General features: G+C 44.2%; 3 protein-coding genes across 5 annotated transcripts in view; 2 read left to right on the top strand and 1 right to left on the bottom strand.

The window, feature by feature from the left end:
• The first annotated feature begins 771 nt into the window (after positions 1-771).
• Positions 772-2,235, top strand: sap18 (Sin3A-associated protein). The gene is made up of 4 exons (XM_020104613.2): positions 772-961; positions 1,542-1,651; positions 1,751-1,873; positions 1,955-2,235. Exons 1-4 carry the CDS (start codon positions 890-892, stop codon positions 2,109-2,111), a joined length of 462 nt encoding a protein of 153 aa, XP_019960172.1. The 5' UTR covers positions 772-889; the 3' UTR covers positions 2,112-2,235.
• Positions 2,236-2,787: 552 nt separating this feature from the next.
• Positions 2,788-5,558, top strand: rtraf (RNA transcription, translation and transport factor). Its single transcript, XM_020104624.2, has 8 exons — positions 2,788-2,994; positions 3,687-3,811; positions 3,985-4,084; positions 4,299-4,379; positions 4,461-4,549; positions 4,670-4,738; positions 4,867-4,915; positions 5,028-5,558. The coding sequence occupies exons 1-8, from the start codon at positions 2,934-2,936 to the stop codon at positions 5,180-5,182; spliced, it is 729 nt and encodes a 242-aa protein (XP_019960183.1). The 5' UTR covers positions 2,788-2,933; the 3' UTR covers positions 5,183-5,558.
• Positions 5,559-5,602: 44 nt separating this feature from the next.
• Positions 5,603-15,584, bottom strand: part of nid2a (nidogen 2a (osteonidogen)) — a 33,602-nt gene continuing 23,620 nt past the window's right edge. For 2 of the 3 annotated variants that reach the window (XM_069520684.1, XM_020104615.2), the window contains 19 exons: positions 15,085-15,218; positions 14,868-14,973; positions 14,649-14,782; positions 14,456-14,561; positions 13,890-14,005; positions 13,689-13,794; positions 13,138-13,271; positions 12,939-13,044; positions 12,714-12,847; positions 12,527-12,632; positions 10,988-11,117; positions 10,795-10,895; positions 10,510-10,682; positions 10,285-10,414; positions 10,023-10,194; positions 7,945-8,102; positions 7,685-7,808; positions 7,450-7,562; positions 5,603-6,349 (listed from right to left, as the gene is read on the bottom strand). In XM_069520684.1, coding sequence (XP_069376785.1) covers positions 6,339-6,349; positions 7,450-7,562; positions 7,685-7,808; positions 7,945-8,102; positions 10,023-10,194; positions 10,285-10,414; positions 10,510-10,682; positions 10,795-10,895; positions 10,988-11,117; positions 12,527-12,632; positions 12,714-12,847; positions 12,939-13,044; positions 13,138-13,271; positions 13,689-13,794; positions 13,890-14,005; positions 14,456-14,561; positions 14,649-14,782; positions 14,868-14,973; positions 15,085-15,218 — 2,294 coding nt within the window. In that variant the 3' untranslated portion in view covers positions 5,603-6,338. The remainder of the gene's footprint in view (positions 6,350-7,449; positions 7,563-7,684; positions 7,809-7,944; positions 8,103-10,022; positions 10,195-10,284; positions 10,415-10,509; positions 10,683-10,794; positions 10,896-10,987; positions 11,118-12,526; positions 12,633-12,713; positions 12,848-12,938; positions 13,045-13,137; positions 13,272-13,688; positions 13,795-13,889; positions 14,006-14,455; positions 14,562-14,648; positions 14,783-14,867; positions 14,974-15,084; positions 15,219-15,584) is intronic. The other variant, XM_069520686.1, reaches the window with a different exon arrangement.

Genomic DNA, 15,584 nt, shown 5'->3' with positions numbered 1-15,584 from the left:
TGCGTATCGATGAATGGATATCAGTGTCAGGAGCAGGCACAAAGAGCCACTGTTTGATTTGTCAGGCAGAACAAGGCCCAGACGTTTTGATGAAGTGGTCAGATCCCTGATCAGACGGCTCAGGGGAGAACAGAGGAGACCAGTGTGAGGATACAACCACAACCACATACTGTACAAACACATGCAGTAATGAGTGAGGGGGAGAGCAGCATGTGACTGAATAGCAGGTTTCAGTTGTGTAGGTTGAACTTGGCTGAATGATCCTGGATCTACGACATGAGGATCTGCAGACGATCATCATCCTGATCATTTCTTCAACTGAAACATTTCTGAATTATTATCTATTCTTTATTATTATTATTATTCAAGATCCAGGATCCATCTGCTGCTTTACACTGAATCCTCAGCACGATTCATTGTGATTCGTTAATCAAACTAAACCAACTGATGCTGTTTCTCCTTCTCAAAGAACATATAACACATAACACCATCCTCTCCTGGGAAATTAAAGTGAAAACACAAACTTTATTTTTTATTATCGATGTAACAGTGATTCATTTGATCACATTTGATCACATTTGATCACAATACTAAACTATATTAGTTCTATTATTAAGAATGTGTTTACAACTAGTTATATAAACATCCCAGAATGATTGAATCCATTATTATCTGTTATTTATTTATTTGGTTTATTTATAATAACACGAAATAATGTGACGATGCTGTAACACTCCAAAGCAGTAGGGGGCGATAATCGTGGAAAGTAAAAACGGAACCGGAAACGCTCTCTGTATCAGCGGTGCGTCGCTCTTTGCTGCCGCGGAGGAAACAAGACGTTGGAAGTGACCGATACTCGATCGTCGACAGTGAATCGAGAACAACAGCGATGGCTCTGGAATCGCGGATCACACAGGAGGAAATCAAGAAGGAGCCGGAGAAGCCCATCGACCGGGAAAAGGTCAGAGTCCGCTCGTTAGCCGCGTTAGCGCCAAGCTAACGTGGTCCGGCAGCCATGCTAACAGCTCCGTGCTAACAGCTCCGTGCTAACAGCCTTACGACTGAAGCTTCTAAATTAAACTCAACAACACTGACGGACCAACATCAGCACTGACTTTAGTTTGTTCTGTGGCGTGACAACAACAACAATGGTGGATGGAGCCTGGATATGAATACATTCTCTGTGGGTTAGCAGTGCTAATGTGCTAGCTAACCGCAGTCCCCTGTTCACCCTCAAACAACAAGTCGAGGCTTTTTGTTATGAATGAAAGATTTTTTTAAATAACTGAAAAGTCTGTGGTCTTAAGAATGTTTAATTTGTGACTCTGCTTCTATCAAAAATAAAAAAAAATGCATTCGCTTCTTATACTATTTGTTCTATTCATCACAACATTTCCTTATTTTCATGTACAAACAGGTTTTTCTATTATCTCGTGCAATCATCCTGTGCCACTTTACTTGATAACGTTTCTATGCGATGATGCTGGTGTCGCCTTGAAGCCTCATATTAAACTATGTTTTGCATCTGATGCTTGTTTCAGACCTGCCCTCTCCTGCTGCGAGTGTTCACCACCAACAGTGGCCGACACCACAGACCAGATGAGTTTGCTCGTGGCAACGTTCCGTCCAGTGAACTGCAGATATACACGTGGTGAGGCCGCGGACGCGTCGCTCTTTGTCTTTACTGTTAAACGTGTTCAGTTGAGTTCTTGAGGCAACATGTGAATGTATGTGATTCTCTGTGCTTCAGGATGGATGCTACTCTGAAGGAGCTGACCTGCCTGGTGAAAGAAGTGTATCCAGAGGCCAGGAAGAAAGGAACTCATTTCAGCTTCGCCATAGTCTTCCCCGACACCAGAGGGAAACTATACAAGTAAGTACCACACTTCAGAAGGTCCATGGAGCAGGATGATGATTTCTACGTGCTGTGTATTAAAACGTCTTCCTCTGTTAGGTTGAAAGACATCGGCAGTACTCTATCGGGCAGGAAGGGAGCCGATGACTCCATGACGCTGCAGTCTCAGCGCTTCCAGATCGGGGACTACCTGGACATCGCTATCACGCCCCCGAACAGAGCCCCGCCCCTTAGCACACGCATGAGGCCATTCTAAAAACACATTCACACGCAAGCAACACACCCAGCTCCCATAATGTTAGTTTTTCTCTTTCGCATCATCTTGACTGATTTTTGCATAATTTTGTAAATTGTGACGTGTAATAAAAGTTTTTTCCAAAGTCTGTGTGACAACCTGAGATGATTGAAAGTGTCTGAACGTTCAGGAGACATTAATGAAGTTACTGGATATAAAATGACATGCAAGTATTAGTATACATATAAATGGCTGAAGATATTTGTGTTTTACTTTTAAGTTGAATGCATTTATATTTTTTGAATAAACATTTAAATAATATACACATACAAATAGTTAAAGTATTACAGTTTAGTTTAGAGAGTTCTCTTATATGTACATTCTACAATGAGGTTTTGGAATAACGACATCCTCATATTTTGTATATAGTATGATGTAGTATGAATGAAGTATATCATAGTATGATATAGTTTAATTTAGTATAATGTAGTATACTGTAGTATGATGTGGTATAATTTAATATACTCTAGTATGTATGAAGTATAATGTAATGTAGTTTAATTTAATATTATATAGTATAATGTAGTATAATATATTATGATGTGGTTTAATGTAGTATAACCTAGTATAATGTATGATAATATAGTATAACCTAGTATGATGTAGTATAAACTATAGTATTCATACATATTCCGGTTGGTGGCTTTTACTTTGACAGTCCCAACAGGAAGCTGCAAGCAGCGCATGCGCAGTTCCACGCTGACAGCTAGCAGGAGAAAGCAGCTAAAGCTAACGAGCTGCGGGACACAGAAACCCGTCGTTTGCGGTTAAACACCCGCAAACATGTTCCGGAGGAAGCTCACAGCTCTGGACTATCACAACCCCGCCGGCTGCGACTTCTCAGGTGGGAACCTTCTCCTCCAGGAGCCGCTAACGTGGAGCTAACGTGTCCTGTCGCTGTCGGTACCAGACTCCTGCAGCTGAACTGGAGTTTTCACGTTCGTCTTGTGTTCGTGTTGGTGAAAACACGAGATAAAGAAGGAGCCACACTGTCACCACCACTTCTTCTGTTCGGCGTCATGCTAAAGTTCTTACTAAAGCTAATGTCAACTGTGTTCAGATTTAAATTCCACTGATTTCAACGCTTATTTTGAAGTTAGCTGTTTAGCATTGAGCTCTTAGCAGTGTTTTCAATGTTGATGTCACATTCTATATTATATTTATCTATATTCACTCACACCTGTTCATCTTATTGTCTCAATTTACATAAATATATATATATATAGTTTATACCTTTATATATATACATCTGTACACAGTTATACTATATGTAACATAGTACTATGTTGTATTCTACGGTGCATTTATACATATTTCTCGTACATTGCATTTAATACTCGTATTCCTTATATACTTGTACTATAAGCCATTAATACTTACATACTCTAACGGTGTATTTATGTATTTACATGGATACGTTTACTTCAGTATCTCCACATACTACTGCACATGTACTGTCTCCTGCATCACTGCCCTTTCATGGAGCTCTTCATGCAGCTGCTGGTTCTGACGTGTCCCCGTCTGTGTCTCCCTCAGATGAGACTCAGTACAGGAACTGCATCGTGTGGCTGGAGGACCAGAAGATCCGACACTACAAGATCGAGGACCGAGGGAACCTGAGGAACATCCCCAGCTCCGACTGGCCCTCAGCCTTCCAGAAGGTGACTCCAGCCGCTGCAGCCTGGAGCTCGGCAGACTCTCACACACACCGGCTCAACGCCACAGTCCTGCACTTGCTTTCAATGTGACATAAGCTGTGTTATAGACAGGAATCTTGTCTTGGCTGCTACCAGAGAACCTGAATAACTTGAGTGTTTGTTGTGTTTCTGTGCAGTACCTGCAGGACGTCAACTGTCCGTTTGGAGTTCAGGAGAAGCACGAGGCTCTAGACTGGTTACTGGGTCTGGCCGTGCGCTACGAGTATGGAGACAATGGTGAGATTAAAACACACGCTGAGCTTTTTTTGTTCATTCAGAAGAAGAGAACACCTTTTCTCTAGTGAAGGCAATAAGCTGAAATGCTCACAAAGACCACTAGATGTAGCTGTTGGAAGAGAAATGTTTCCTGCTCGTGCCAGCTCACATGTACTTTTCTCTGCTGCTAAACCAAGAAGAATAACCTGCATTTGTTTTTATCGTCTGTCCTCAGTGGAGAAGTATAAGAACTGTCAGCCGCTGGCAGCCTCCAGTAACAGCGACCAACCTATCGACCCTCTGGTCAACCTCGACAGTAATCAAACTCTTTCATTGCACCTCACACCCTCCTCCTCCTCCTCCTCCTCATTAAAAACAGAATCTGTTTGTTTTTCAGTTAATTCACCAGATTTCAAAGCAGGAGTGACGGCTCTGTCCAACATCCTCAAAATCCAACGGCACGACGACTACCTGGTCATGCTCAAGGTGAGAGAGCGGATGTTTTAAGATGAAATCACGTTCTCTTCATATGAATCCAGCTGACACTGACAGAAAACTTAATGAAAGACTTTATAAATGTTGAAGAGATGTGTCTGTTTCTTTCAGGCCATTCGTATTCTGATCCAAGAGAGACTTTCCCCAGAAGCCATCGCTAAAGCCAGCCAGAACAGAGAGGTAACTTTACATGTCCAAATTATTTTGTTGTCCGCATGTCTATTTAAACCTTTCACATTTTAATGACAATAACAATTGTGTTGCTTTGACTGTGTTCTCACTCACGTATGTTTTCCTCTTGGGTCCAGGGAGTTCCAGTAACTTTAGACAAACACACCTTGGGTTTCGACACTGGAGGTGAGCGCTTCATTTTCCACATCATGAAATCAAACGTACACGAGGGGATAGTTTGGGTGTGTTGACATGAAGTGGTGTCGTGGGAGAGTAAAAACACGCTCTGGCTCCTCAGATGCGACCCTAAACGAAGCGGCTCAGATCCTGCGCCTGCTGCACATCGAGGAGCTGCGGGAGCTTCAGACCAAGATCAACGAGGCCATCGTAGCCGTGCAGGCCATCATCGCCGACCCGAAGACCGACCACCGGCTGGGCAAGGTCGGCAGATGAGAGCGAGGATGAAGAGGGACATTAGAGGAAGGGCGGGACTGAACCACGGGAGTTTTAAATTGTTTGAGAAGAAAATAAGTTTTTAGTTTTTTTTGGACAGAAATTATTTGTTTTCTCCATTTCTCGGGATTTGGAGCAAATTCTTTTCAGACGTTGTCTTGAAGACGAGCTGTGTAAAACACAATAAGTTGAATCGTTAATTTTTTCAGAAACTGAGTTCCAACCTTCTGATCATCTTCAAGCTGCTGTAACCGCCCCCAAATCAATGCATACCTCAGAAATATTTAAAAAAAACCTGTTTATCAGATGGAAGTAAATGTTATTTTGATGGTTTTCACTGACGCCGTATGAAATGAGATAAATCCAGCTCAACGCAGTTTGTCTCTTGTGCTTCCTGTGTGAAATCCTCACGATACAACGTCAAGTACCAAATCACATTTTTATTGTTATAAATATCACATCTTATAAAAAGATAGATTTCAAATGTAGTAGAAACGGTAAAAGTATTTTTGTAAAAAAAAACAACAAAAGGTGTGAAATACAGATAAGTAGTGCAGAGATGTGGCAGGTCTGTCTGATCTGATCATGGCACACAGAGGGAAACAGATTCTTACCGATCATCAGATTAACACAATATAATTCACTCACTGATGGTTTGAAGAAATCAGTGCTGATGATACCAGGTTTTGTTGTTGTCATGATGCTAAAAGCTAATTTTCTATAATCTCACACTGTTTTTGAATCTGTTTTTAACTATAAAAAAAGATTGACTTTAAAAAACCCCAGTGTGACCAGTCGACCTGAACGAAAGCAGACGCTGAGGAACAGAAAAAACTCAACTCATACATTTAAAATCCGATTTTCATCGTTGTGTAGCTTTTTATCAATGGAACAAAAACAACTCACGTAAAAAAATACAGTAGAAGAAAAAAAGCCTAAAAATGAGGTATAAAACAAATTTACAAAACACTTATTTTGGGGTTATATCTTTAGGGTCAGGGTACGTGGAGGGGGTTGTAAATTTGCTCCGACGTTCAATCTGCCAACGGGGAGACGTCTCCCCTTTCCTCCGAGGGAACCTGGAGAGCTGAGGTGTGTTCGGGAATCACCCCCAGAATTTTAGCACCAAAAGATTCTTGCGCCCGCCAGTCCGTCGTTAGTGGCTCCCTGTGAAAACACACCTCGCACATTTAGACAGAAAAGTGGAAGTAGAAACCTCCTTTTTTTTCCTCTGAGTGTGAGGGTCCAGGTGGAAATGAAGCGGTAAAGGTCTAATTTTCTCTTCCTGTGTGAATCCACATGTGAAAGGATGAAAGCTTTACGGCTGCAGCGGCCTAATGACAGAACAAACAGACCCTGCTTAAGTGCAGGGCTTTGCTTCTCTGTCACAACTCAGTTATCTCAGTAAAGAGTGTGTGTGTGTGTGTGTGTCTGTGTGTGTGTGTTGGCGTATTTAACAATAACAGCTTTTAAGCCTCTTACAACCTGCCTAACAAGTGTGTTTCAGAACTGTCATCATGGTCAGAATTACACCACACATCCACAGCTTTGAAGCGGGCGGCTGTTATTACGTCTGAGAACACGCAGACATGACATCTTGTCCTGAGAGGGAACGAATGGACAAACTTTTGTGAATTGTCTGACTCCATCGTGAGCAGATTTTACGCTCGTCAGACGCGCGCAGCTTTGACATCTGCCGAGGGGCGACTTTAGGGATTATCCTGTGTTTAGAGCGCGACTTTGTACTTAAAAAGTGAGGCTTTGAAAAGACTCCATCTGCACACATCACCACATCAAACATGACGCACACAAACACAAAATACAGGTAGAGGGCCGCAGCTGTGTAATCATTGTTCTCTTTCATTGGGTGTGTGTCAAGTCGCCGCAGACACACAAAGAGGAAGAGCTGTGAGGTCGGTCAAACACAAACTTTGGTTTTTACCACACAACAAAAGCTGCATTTAGTTTGGCTGAATAAAAAAGGTCTGAACACGGAATGGTGGATTCTTGCGTGGAGGTGACTTCAGCCAAGGTTTACGAGAATAAGAGTTTAAAATACGCCCTCAGTCTGTTTTCTGTGGCGTAACCGCTGAGTTCCTGTTGAGGTGACATCTGGAGGGAGATGACTGATGAGATGACATCACTGCACACACACCGATGAGCTCACTGTGTGTGACACCTTGAAAACTCTGTGTGTGTGTGTGTTTTTCAGTATTAAATCAAACATCCGACAAAGTGCTTCTGTTTATACAACACACATGTCTCACCTGATAGACAGCCGGTAGTTGCTATGGCGATGCCGTAGAGGTGTGAGCGCTGGTCGGGCAGGTATTCGTCTGTGAACTGACTGCTGTCTTTGCTCACTACGATCACACCGTCCCTGTGAGGCAGCGGACAGAGAGAGAGAGTCAGGCACCGGGGACGAGGATGGTCGAGACAGCACGGCCTCGTGTTTATTATGATCGGTGGTGATTCACATATACACAGAAGAAAGATGGCTACCTCCTCCAGTCGGAGTAGTAGAAGTGGTTCCTGTAGTAAACCAAGCTGAACGGGTAGTTGAGGTTGGAGTGGACGACTCTGTGACCGGACCCGTCTGGAGATATGCACTCTAAACGCTTTGTACCTGAAATCAGGAGCAAAACATGCTGTGTGATGCTTTATCCTGCAACTTGTTAACATCAGTTCATCAAAGACATTTTCAAAACATTTGTTTCTTAAACAAGCTCTTTTTAAAGTGTAGCTGTAGACGTCGTGTGTACCTGCATCGGCCCAGCAGATTTTCCCAGACGAGTAGTCGTATGTGAGAGCGTTGGGCAAACCGATCCCTTCAGACACCACCACCCTGCGGTTCTGACCGTCCACTGATGCGCACTCGATCTTCGGAGCCTCTCTGTTCCAGTCTGTCCAGTACAGAGTCCTGCAGGGAGACGCAGACGAGAGGTCAGACTCCAGAATGTATTTGTTCATGAGTGTTCAACATCATCTCCGTTGAATTTGACCCGTTTGTGACGCTACTCTGACTTTTTTCTTGTTTTGTGATGAGCGCTGGGATCTGGCTAATATAAAGAGACAGGAGGAAAACCACACACACAAGCTTGCACTCAGCCGCACGCACATAGGTGGGTACACAAGCGCACAAGAGCACAGGGCTCGGGGGAGCAGCTGTCTCATGTTGATGAGGTCACGGTCAGGTTACTCTGAGCAACGTGCGGCCTTTGACCTCAGCTCTTCCACAGCTGTTTTGGGGGGTTGTTCGTGTGTATACATCAGAAAAACATCTCCCACGCGGAGGCAGACGTGTTTTCCAGAGTAGAATGAACTCTATATTTATTTTATTTTATTTTGTGACGTGTTTCTGTTAAAAAAAAATCAAATCATTTTTTGTTATTTCAAACATTTGCTCAGGACGATAGTGTGAGTGTGTGTGGGCTCCTCATTACGCCACACAGCTTCTCATCTGTGGATGATGGTGCACATGTGGGTCGTCCACTGGGAACTACAGGTAATACACACCACATGAGCAATCAACACACACACACACACACACACACACACACACACACACACACACACACACACACACACACACACACACACACACACACACACACACACACACACACACACACACACACACACACACACCATGGGTTTACGAGTGTGTAAATCAAGTTACGTTGTTAATGTATAGGTGAGCAGATGGTGATGGATGAGCAGTGCATGCCTTTATAATGTGTGTACTTGTACTTTTTGTGTGTTTGCTTTGCTGTGTGCGTCTGTGCGTGTGTAAGTATGTGTGTGTGTATAAGGGGAACATGTGCAGGCACAGAAATCCCAAAGCATGTGCTTAATCATAAGTGTACCCGTGTGAAGCAGTAATTACCTTTAGGACTTGGCCTTTTTTCAAAACACACACACACACTTGACCTTGAGGCAGAAAATAAACTGTCAAACTAATAATGAGAAACATACATTTGAGGTTTTATGATTTGGGTTATTGCTGCTATGTTTAATCATTTGTATCACACACACACACACACACACACACACACACACACGTGTACCTGTTGATTATGTGATTAGTTGCGATGATGAAAAGCAGATGTTATTCCTGGAGAGCCGACCAACGAAGACCTCCTATATTCTGTGTGTGTGTGTGTGTGTGTGTGTGTGTGTGTGTGCGCGCGTGTGTGTGTGTGTGTGTGTGTGTGTGTGTCCAGGGTTAATAGCATCAGTAAATCCAGCAGTTTTCTTGGCTCAACACCGACAGTGAAAGCACTAAACGTCACAAACTAATGACTAATGACTGAATTATCAAAAATACACGACCAAAGAAAAACTCCTCCCTGAAACCCGAACCCGTGGATGTTCCTCGGACGGCCCGACTCACACTGATGTGTTTACCTCACTGTCTCTCGGCTCCAGAAACCAGACTCAACAAAATCCCTTCTGTCAAACGGCTTTACAACGTAACGTTCACTGTGCTAATGAATTAGTTACAGGCCTTGTTGCTTGACTCGCTCCGTCTGAGGACGTGTGTGTTTGATTTCATGCTTGTGCTAATGGGCTGAAACCCATCTGTTCCCTGGTCTGATATAAAAGCAGACACAGTGAGGGCTGCGTCTCATTCTGCAGGGCGGAGCACCTCCAGGACGCTACACTCCAAGTGTGTGTGGGCTCTTGTTTGTGTCTTGGTCTGGGAGGAGATTTGTAAAGCTGCTTTCAGACCTGCACTCATCTTTTACTGGAATTTTTCCAGAGGGGCTGAATGTGAGAACCATCTCTGGTGTCACGAGAAGATCAGCACAACCACAAATGTCCAGAAAAAGGTGTTTACCCAGTTGAAGAGACCACTATGATGGCCCGGGGGTTGACCAAGTCTGTGTCGAACAGCGTCTTCCTCCCGCTGCCGTCCAGGTTAGCGCTCTCAATCAGGTCAGGTGTGGAGTCGACCCAGAACATCAGCCTACGTTTGACGTCCACGGCCAAACCCTCTGGACTGACCAGATCTGCAGAGACCACACAGAAAGTGTTGAGATCGTTTAAAACACTGCAGTTATACTTGGAATGAAGTGCGAGGAGAGGAGTGTGGGATTTACTTGTGTTAATGAGAATCTCAGGCTCGGCTCCCGGCACCATTGAAGCTCTGTTGATTGTTCTTGCAGACAAATCTGTCCAAAAGACCTGGTTGTCTTTGCAGTCATAGGCGAGACCAACAACTATGGAACCCTGGAGACACACAAGCACACAAATGAGATACATTAACACATTTCAACAACATCAGAACATGAACACAAGCAGACACGCAGCTCTTCGTCTCTCACATGCAGAGTCAGCAGTGTTTTGGAGCGAGTTGCATCGAGCCTGGTCCCATTGAGAGGCAGCGCCCCGATTTTCTGTCCCTGAGCGTACAGCAGCGTGACGTCTGCGTTCGGCGGGGGGGTAACATTTGGACGGGGCAGTGGCCGCACGGTGGGAGGGGCCACTGAGGGGAGGCCTGGATTGGAGGATTGAACGGAAACAAACAGTTTTCAGAAACAGCAAAGTTTCATGTTATTTCCACGATGTAAACAACAAGAGGTGTGTGTTACAGGAGGTAAGACACTCACAGGCAGGTTTGACAACGTCGTGCGATCGTGTACCAGGAACCTCCCGTCCGTCCTGGTCCACACACCAGCAGTATGTGGTCTCCCCGTAACACTGGACTGGACTGAGAGGGACGAACACATGAAATAAGCAGGACTGAGTCATTTCTGCTCAAGCTGCACACAGTGTTTTTGAGTGTGTGTGTGTGTTGTGTACCTGAATTGTCCATCGGGCTCGCACTGGGGCACGTATTGTTGTGGGTCTGGTCTTCCACCATAGTGCTCAATCAAACTGACCCTCCATCGCTCACACACACTCTCGGGTCGCTGGGTCGGAGCAACATGGACTGAGGGGGACACGAATCAAACGTTTTAATTTTAAAGCTAAATATAATCTTACATGGCCGTAAAATAAGAGTTCAGATCCTATTCGGTTATAATTTATGGTTATTTATTCAACTATATATTAATTTTCTATTCAATGGAGCTTTTTGAGATATGTTATGGCGTTGTAACTTTTATTGATCGGGTAGATTAAGGGAGAGAGAGTGGAGGAGACACTCAGGGTTGGAGGTTTATATGACAGTGATAGGTCGAGCGCTTGATAAATGGTGTGAGGAGACCCTGTGTTTAAAAAGGCACAGACACGTCTACACATTTTGCTTTTGTCAAAACAGTTTATCTTGTAAAATCCCTTTAATAACTCACTTGATAACAGAGCTTTAAAACTAAACCCGAAACCACTTTAGACTTCCACTCATGTTTACACAGGCCTCCCTCTCTCCCTCTGTGTGTTAAGTTCTGCACAGCTTCTACACTGAGGATAAAATCAGGATGATATTCGTAGTGAGAGATCAGAGAAGTTAACAGCTCCTTGGACCAGGACGATATCCCTAAAAAAAACCCAAAAGCTGAGCAGGAAATGCTGCTGCCTCCCGCATCCTGGCCCATTACTGAGAAATCCCTGAATACCGTCCCAGAGCAGAGGCCACAGATAAAAAGACGACTGTGGTTGTACTGGGCAGCTTCCAGGTGTGAATGAGTGCAGCTGAGTCTGAAGCACAGCGGGAATGAAACAAAATATGTTGGGTTCTTAGAAAGCAGAGAAAATTTACATATCCACAAATCCAGAGGATTACGTGTGTGTGTGTGTGTGTGTGTGTGTTTGTGTTTGTCTGGGCCGTTGGGGGGGGGGTGAAACACCATGCTGTCACTCCGCTGGTCAGGGAAGCCACGGCTTGTTTTCGTTTGGTTGCACGGCAACAGCCTGCAGCTCATCACACCACAAAGTGACCACTTCAGATGTTTGGACGATCATAAATGGAATTTATAGCCCAGACTGAATTTATAGAACGGCCTCCATGTGTATGTTAGAGATCAAGAGAGAGAGAAGCAAGAATATCTCAACCAGAATCCTGCACCACGGGTAAATCATATATTTCTATGGATTCACGGACACATGGGTGGGCAGCACAAGAGAACTTGCGTGTTTTTTTCCTGGAGAAATTAGGGATTAAAATGATTATGCAGTATTTTTACCATCAGGAGAGCACAAACCTCCACCAAGGCCCAACAGTCCCCTCAGGAAGAAACATTTAAAATGACGAGACCCAGATTTGTCAGGTTTGTCGTCGTTGAGGAGACATTAACAGCTGCAGGAGCATGTAGCATGTGTGTTTGATCACGGGAGTGGGTCATGTGTTAACAGGTCATACCTGTGAAATCCAAATGTCTTCAGTAGTGAAAACAGTCTCACCTGGTTTGTCACAGTCGACCCGTTGTGAACCAGATGAAGTTCTGGTTCCCGCTCTCTCCTGGCCCCTACTGTCCACGCACCAACAATGTCCAGTGGAACTGTGACACTAAATACGTATACGAATATTATCATCAGTAAAAATACACAGAAAGACACAAAGAAATGTGTAGAGAAATCACAGTCTTACCTGCTGAGGTCGAAACTGTCCTTGATCATCACACTGAGGGACATAAGCTCCAAGGATGGGATGCCCCTCTGGACTGGTGGTCTGGACACTGTCTCTGTGGTGCTCACAGTGAGTTTTAGGACGCTCTGGTTCATCTGGAGAGAATTAAGTTTTTGAACTTCACAGACAGAACCTTTCATGAACTTTTCTTTCTCTGCGACACTTGCATGATGTTTCTAGTCTCACCTGGTTGGTCACAGTCTTTAGGTTGTGTACCAGGTGAAGTCCTGGTTCCCGCTCTCTCCTGCCCCCTGTTGTCCACGCACCAACAGTGTCCAGAGGAGCCATGGCACTAACACGGAAAAATCCTTTCAGTACTATGTCTAAAATTCTTTTCAAGATACTTGAACCAAAGTAAAACACAATCTCATCTGTCGGTGCTGACCTGCAGTGGTGTGTACTGTCCGTTAGCATCACACTGAGGGACAAAAGCTCCAACTACAGGATACCCCTCTGGACTGGGGGTCTGCGATCTTTCGCGATGGTGCTCACAGTGAGTTTTCGGACGCTCTGGTTCGTCTGGGAAACATTAACGAGGTTACACATGTTTTTCACGGACTAACAAAGTGTTTCGAGCGTATCGTATGTCTCAGGTCTGGGTCATATCATCTAAATGATCCTTCACTGAGTAAACATTATACTTCATGGGAGGTTAAACTGGACCTCTCCATCCTCTTTGATGCCATAATGACTGCAGTAGTGTTGATACGACCTCTGCTGTACCGTGTGTACCTGGCATTCATCATGGACATTTCCCAACATGTATAAACTTTATACTTTATAAACTTCTACTGTAAATCAGCTCGTCAAGTATTCTCATTTGCGTCTACAACTTCTAACAATCCAGATTTCTGCAGAACGCTTGAGAAAAGTTACGTAATCATCCTGCAACTAGTGAATGAACTATATTCATTTGACTGATAGACTGCACCTCACCTGGTTGGTCACAGTCTTTAGGTTGTGTACCAGGTGGAGTCCTGGTTCCTCCTCTCTCCTGCCCCCTGTTGTCCACGCACCAACAGTGACCAGTAGAGCTGTGGCACTGAAACAATAATGAATGATAATTTAGGTATTAGGTCTGTAATTCTTTTTCGATGTTAGTCAAAGAAATATTCAAACATCAAGTAAGATGCTGACCTGCAGTGGTGAGTACTGTCCATTAGCATCACACTGAGGTATGTAGGCTCCTGGACTGGTGGTCTGCACACTGTCTCTGTGGCGCTCACAGTGAGTTTGAGGACGCTCTGGCTCGTCTGGAAACAACAGATTTGTAAATATTAACAAGGCAGCAGGAGATATACAGACGTGATTCATTTCAGACTTTCTGAGTTTTAGGATAAACTGGATTCTCCCCGACTGGTTCCACTCACTGGGGGCTGTGCAGACTCTGTCTGCACTGAGGTACCACATGGTTTGTACTGAGCACACTGCTTATTCCCTCCACACCATACTGCTGTTGCTGATTTGCTCAAGCTCTACACGTACCCTGCAGGGACTGAAATAAATCTCCTTTGGCTAGGCTGCTAAACCTTTCTCTTCACTCCTCACAGTTCATTCAGAGAGTTGCATAATGTACATTTTGGGACTGAATCATCTATCCTCTTCATTTTGGTCCCCCCATTAATATAGGACCCATTATTGAATACGTGCCCTGACAAGTTTAGATGCAGCAGAGCTGGGGCAGCTAGAAACTGCAGTGTTACCTGGTCTGTCACAGTCTTTAGGTTGTGTACCAGGTGCAGTCCTGGTTCCTCCTCTCTCCTGCCCCCTGTTGTCCACGCACCAGCAGTGACCAGTAGAACCAATGCACTGAAACAAACGTAACAGTTGTGTGAACGACAATACAGATACTGAATAAAGCAGTATTTCTTATTTACAACACAATCACAATGATACCTGTTGAGATGTGTAGTGTCCATGAGCATCACACTGAGGCACAAACACTCCGAGCAGAGGATACCCCTCTGGACTGGTGGTCTGAACACTGTCTCTGTGCTGCTCACAGTGAGTTTTAGGACGCACAGGTTCATCTGAGGAGATTTCAAAAAATTGGATTAATGCATGAATTCATAAAAAGATTCATGAAGGAACATTGTGCAGGATCTCTCCCCTCACCTGGTTGGTCACAGTCTTTAGGTTGTGTACCAGGTGAAGTCCTGGTTCCTCCTCTCTCCTGCCCCCTGTTGTCCACGCACCAACAGTGACCAGTAGAGCTGTGGCACTGAAGCAATAACGAATGATAATTTAGGTATAAGGTCTAAAATTCTTTTTAATGCAAGTCAGACTCATATCAAACATCAATAAATCACATGTAAACAAGTAAGATGCTGACCTGCAGTGGAGTGTAGTGTCCATTAGCATCACACTGAGGTACGTATGCTCCGAGTAGAGGATGCCCCTCTGGACTGGTGGTCTGAACACTGTCTCTGTGGTGCTCACAGTGAGTTTTAGGACGCTCTGGTTCAGCTGGATGAGACAAATGGACAATAACAGGATTATGTTTATATTAAATGATTGCAAAACAGCAGATATCCATAATCTTCTTGACTATGCCCTGAAGTTTGAGATGTATGTTATCCAGCTAATATACAGTAAAACCTTTTGTTCATTTAAGAAAGAAAACAACTGCGACACCACATGTACTTTGTTTCCTCAGGTTTTTTAGCTTCACGTTACCCTTGCACTCCCACATAATTAATTTTGAACTTCCCGTTACACACACACACTCCGTCTCACAGTGATATCACCTGTTTTTCCAGGCATTCCAAGGCTATGACCCAATAACCTCAGCAGTGCACCACTCACAAGGTTAGACACACACTCACATAAATG

This window comes from Paralichthys olivaceus, chromosome 24 (assembly GCF_024713975.1).
Source record: "Paralichthys olivaceus isolate ysfri-2021 chromosome 24, ASM2471397v2, whole genome shotgun sequence".
Lineage (NCBI taxonomy): Eukaryota > Metazoa > Chordata > Actinopteri > Pleuronectiformes > Paralichthyidae > Paralichthys > Paralichthys olivaceus.
The sequence above is the reverse complement of the archived record's forward strand: the minus strand, read 5'-3'. Positions and strand labels throughout refer to the sequence as shown.